The sequence below is a fragment of the Apis laboriosa genome, unplaced genomic scaffold (assembly GCF_014066325.1).
Source record: "Apis laboriosa isolate Shangri-la unplaced genomic scaffold, ASM1406632v1 scaffold1_cov151, whole genome shotgun sequence".
NCBI lineage: Eukaryota > Metazoa > Arthropoda > Insecta > Hymenoptera > Apidae > Apis > Apis laboriosa.
The window spans coordinates 5,501,649-5,506,264 of NW_025222279.1; the positions used below are offsets into that span (position 1 = coordinate 5,501,649).

Genomic DNA, 4,616 nt, shown 5'->3' on the forward strand with positions numbered 1-4,616 from the left:
CTCTCTCTCTCTCTCTCTCTCTCTCTCTCTCTCTCTCTCTCTCTCTCTCTCTCTCTCCGACTTTTACAAAACCGTGGCAGCGAGTCTCGATTCAAATTCGCCGCTTTCTTCCCCCCTCCCCTCTTGTCTTCGCCGTATTTTTAACATAAGGAATACGACGATAAGGGGAGGGATGAAGAATTTATTATTTCAAGTTTCGTCACACAGGGTGATTATGTGATTATTTAAAAATAAATATCCAAGATATGATATGATCCAACGATCCAACGATTTCTCTTTTCCTCGATTCGAAATCTTATTTCCAAATCGTCAATCTGCCCATTGATCGTTTTTTCGAGCTTCCTTTCCAATGCGCAAAACACTCGAGCGAACGTGATCACTCTTTCTCTCTCCCTCTCTCTTTCTTTAACGAAGTGCATAAAAACCCTCGAAACAAGTTTCCAAGTAATCAAACTGAGGAGAGAGGGAAGTAATTGGCTCTTAAGTTATCGGGGAATCGATAAAATCGGCGGAGTGCAGGAGGAGATAAGGAGGAGGGGGAGGGGACAAGGGTTCGATCCCGCGAAAGTTTTTCCTGTCAGCCGCGGAAGAAACGCGGAAGGGGATCGGGCGGCGTTACCTAATTGCTCTTCCAATGGCTCGAGGGATCGCCCGTATCTCGAATGCCTCGAATCTGGTGGAACGCGTTCCCATCTGGCCGTTCTGGAACTCGGTTATGCGTGTAGGGTAAGGTGAGCCGAGGTGTAACGCCGAGCCGTGCAAGGGGGAAAGGGGAAAGGAGGAGAGAAACGAGATCGAATCAGCAAACGTTTCTTTAAATCAACGATACTGCAGGGATTTGTCAAACCGTGTTTGACTGGACTGGCTCGGTTGCGATTTGTCCGTGCGCCCTTCCCTTTTTCTGCCTTGCGAGAGTGAGGTTCTTTTGAGAGTCGTGAACAGGAGAGAATAGTTTTATTTTGTTTTTCTATTTTTTTTTCTAACGAATAATTTAACCCTTTGCACTCGTATATATATTCGATAAGGATACCAATCAACTCGGAATTTTTTTTCATAATCAATCGAAAGGAAAATATTTTTATGCGAACATAACATTAAAATTAAAATTTCCGGTTTAGTAGAAAAAATTAGCAAATAAACATATTTAATCTGCATCTCACACTCTTTTGAAATATGAAAATCTATGTAATATGTTAGGGACATTATATTTCTTGAAAACATGATTTTAATTAATTGTAAATAAATTTAATCAAATGAATATTATGTAATATTATCTGGCTATAATTTGACCCCAAATAATGTAAGATGTCGCCTATATGGCGACATACGAGTGCAACGGTAATATATATAATGTCGCCTATATGGCGACATACGAGTGCAACGGTAAAATATATAATGTCGCCTATATGGCGACATACGAGTGCAAAGGGTTAAAGTAACATTTATAATATGGAATAAAAATGAACTCGATGCCGAATCGGTAAAAATTTGAATAACAAATTTTAATTTAATTTATCAAGGAATTTTATGATTTTAAGAAAAATTAAACCGATTCCACGATAATTGAAATTCTTCTTCTTCTGAAATTTGCAGATATATTCGAATATTCACAGTATATTTCGAATACAATTTCAATATTATAGAAAGAACTGAAGAATGAAAAAAAAAGAAAAGAAGAAGAAATATCAACTAAAATAAAATTAAATTAATTAAAATTAAATTAAAATAAAATTATTCTAATAAGTTTTAAAAAAAGTTAGTAACAAAAAAATATGCGAGAAGCTCGAGAGGAGGATAAATTTCCATAAAGAAGAATTCCTCTCGAAAACGATTCAAACGATTCAATAATATTAATAAGATTGAAAATTTGAGCCTTTTTTTCTCTCTCTCCCCGCTCTTCTCCCTGAATGGGAACGGTTGTTGGGCCAACAGCCGCGTGCAAATAATCGGTAATAGATTTTCATCGCGTGAAGCCGGTTCATGGCATGCGAGCTCACCTCGCCACACCGTTATCCTTTTTCAATGAAACTGGTTTTTTCGCTTTTGCATCCGCAGTGGCGGGCCCGGCCGGCACAGGAAGCGGTCCATGTAAATACGTGTAAATAATTTATCGACATAAGTGCACGCCAGGCTGCCGTCGCGATATATCTCGTTCACGTGGATCCGTGTAATTAATGTCCCCTTTGCGTTCCATTACCTCGAAAGTGAATCTTGGCGTTATGAAAATTAAGCGGATAGATAGATCAAGGGGGAGAAAAATGAACGACACGCGCCACGTTCAAAATCACCGGCACAAATTAATATCCTCTTAATACCCTCTTTCAAATTCAAATTCGCCGATTTTTTTACCCGACCGATCTCTCTCTCTCTCTCTCTCTCTCTCACACTTTCTTTCTCTCTCAAAGCTCACCTTGTTTCGATACGATCGCTCGTATATTATTATTATATCGTTATTTCCACACGAAATCTCTACGCGCTGATTATTCTCGTTCGAAGAGCGATACAAAGCGGAAAAAAAGAAAGAAGAAGAATTGCTTTGACGAAGAGTTAATTTCTCGCGTTGGTTGGACAGATAAGAGTCGCTCGCTCGGAGGAATTCGAAAGTTCGAATAAAGAAGGAGAGACACGCGACTCGTTCGTTTCGTCGGAGGAATGTTGAAAGAGATTTTTCCATCCGTTTTTCGAATATTATTTTTAATATAATCTAATCTTCCATCCTCTATTCTTCTATGTCGACTCGCCATCGAGGGTGCTTTTCTCACCGCTCGATTTCATCTCGATCGGAGGAAAAAGCATCGTTTGGGGGCGGATGGGATGAGTCCTGCAAGATTGTTGGATAGGTCATAACTCTCGTCGACGTGTCGCGCGGGGGATGGAGAACAGGCAATTAATTACAAGCTCGCTTAATTAAAGAGGGTCTTCTTGGCGTTTCAGACACGGGAGTGGAGCTCCACTTTCAAAAGTCATGGCGAGAGTGCACTCGGCTCTCTCTTTCCTAAGCCCACGGACGTGTAACTTTGATCCACTCCGTCTCTCAATACGTGCTCTCAAAACTCTCTGTCTCTCGAAACTTTGTCTCAAACTGTTTATCGTCCTTTTTTCTCTATTATTTCTTCCAAATTACTGTATAACCGGGAAGAGTTAGAAGGAGGATCGAATTTATCGAACGTCAAATCTCGTGACAAGAATATTACACGTAACGTATATCATAAAATTTCAACCTTTGTCCTCTTGTGTGTAATTTTTTTTTTTTTACTCCTCGCGTGTATCGAAGAAAAACAAACGCAAAACATTTTTGTCGTTAAATACGATATTCGCTCGCCGACATCGTCCGATTATCAAAAGTCCTCGAACGTTATTCGCGAGATATAATTCGCACGATAATTATCACGCGTGGAGTGGAAAATTAATTAATGAAAATTTCGAGCGAAATTTACTTTCGATAATAACTTCGTATGAAATACTCGATTAATTATACATGATACAATTAAGATTGAAATTTTCTCCTTTAACCTTTGTCTTATATCTTTCCTTCCATTCGATGGATTCGAATAAGATAATAAGATTCGAAAAGAGTACGAAACGTTACACTCGACCGCGCTATTGGAACACCCGACAAAACTCGGACGATTGACAAATTAAAACAGAAACGCCGCGTGACGGAAGGCGATGTTGCGTGAAAACTGTGCCGCGAAAAAAAGGGGGGGGGGGAATGCCTCGATATGCCTCGGCTCGCTTTCGCGTCTCTCGAACTATCTCACGAATCTTCGCTCCTTCCCGCTGGTTGTGCTTTCAGTTTCCGAATCGAGAGCCGGCAAGCGACGACGATGAATCGAGTGGAGTAGTAGAATTTTGCGACGAAGGGAAAAAAAAAAAAAGGGAAAATTTTCCCTCGGAATACAGATTTAGATTTAGATAGTTTGGAGGGGCGTTTCGGTTTCGGGAAAGGAGCGCCCTTGCCGGGGGAGTTGCTGATTTCTTCTTCCCCGAGGAGAGAATGGCGTTGACTCCGACACGATGCCGCGGCGGAGGCGGCGAGAACCTCTCGGAGGAAACGGCGAACGAGGACGAGGTGGGAAACGCCGGCAATTTCGAGCCCCTGAGCGACTCCTGCGGCGAGAGCGACATGGAGGGCCTCGATCTCTCCCTGTTCGAGCCCCAGGTAGACACCACTTCCTGGTGCGACTCCCGGATTCACGCGGGCACTCTTCATATCCTGGTCCATTACTGCGGTAAGCTCTGATATTTTTCACACGGATGATAATACGGCTTTTTCTCTCGTGGGATGGGTCTCGAGGAATTAAGAATTATTTGTGGGTATATATGTATGTATGAATATAAATTGGTATCATTGAGCGGTTGATATTTTTCACACGGATGATACGACTTTTTCTCTCGTGGGTCTCGAGGAATTAAGAATTATTTGTGTGTACATGTACGAATGTAAATTGGTATATTATTGAGCGGTTGGAAGGAAATTATCCGTCTTTTTGTCTGTTTGCTTCCTTCGAGAAGGAAATTTTTTACTCGTTTTTTCTTTTCTTTCTTTCTTTCTTTTTTCACGATGAGGAGAGGGAGAGAGAGAGAGAGAGAGAGAGAGAGAGAGAGAGAGATGT

General features: G+C 41.2%; 1 protein-coding gene across 1 annotated transcript in view; it reads left to right on the forward strand.

Moving 5' to 3' along the window:
* Positions 1–4,616, forward strand: part of LOC122712357 — a gene marked incomplete at its 3' end in the record, with an annotated part of 37,384 nt that overhangs the window by 8,044 nt on the left and 24,724 nt on the right. The window contains exon 2 of the mRNA XM_043931929.1: positions 3,797–4,232. Coding sequence (XP_043787864.1) covers positions 3,998–4,232 — 235 coding nt within the window. The remainder of the gene's footprint in view (positions 1–3,796; positions 4,233–4,616) is intronic.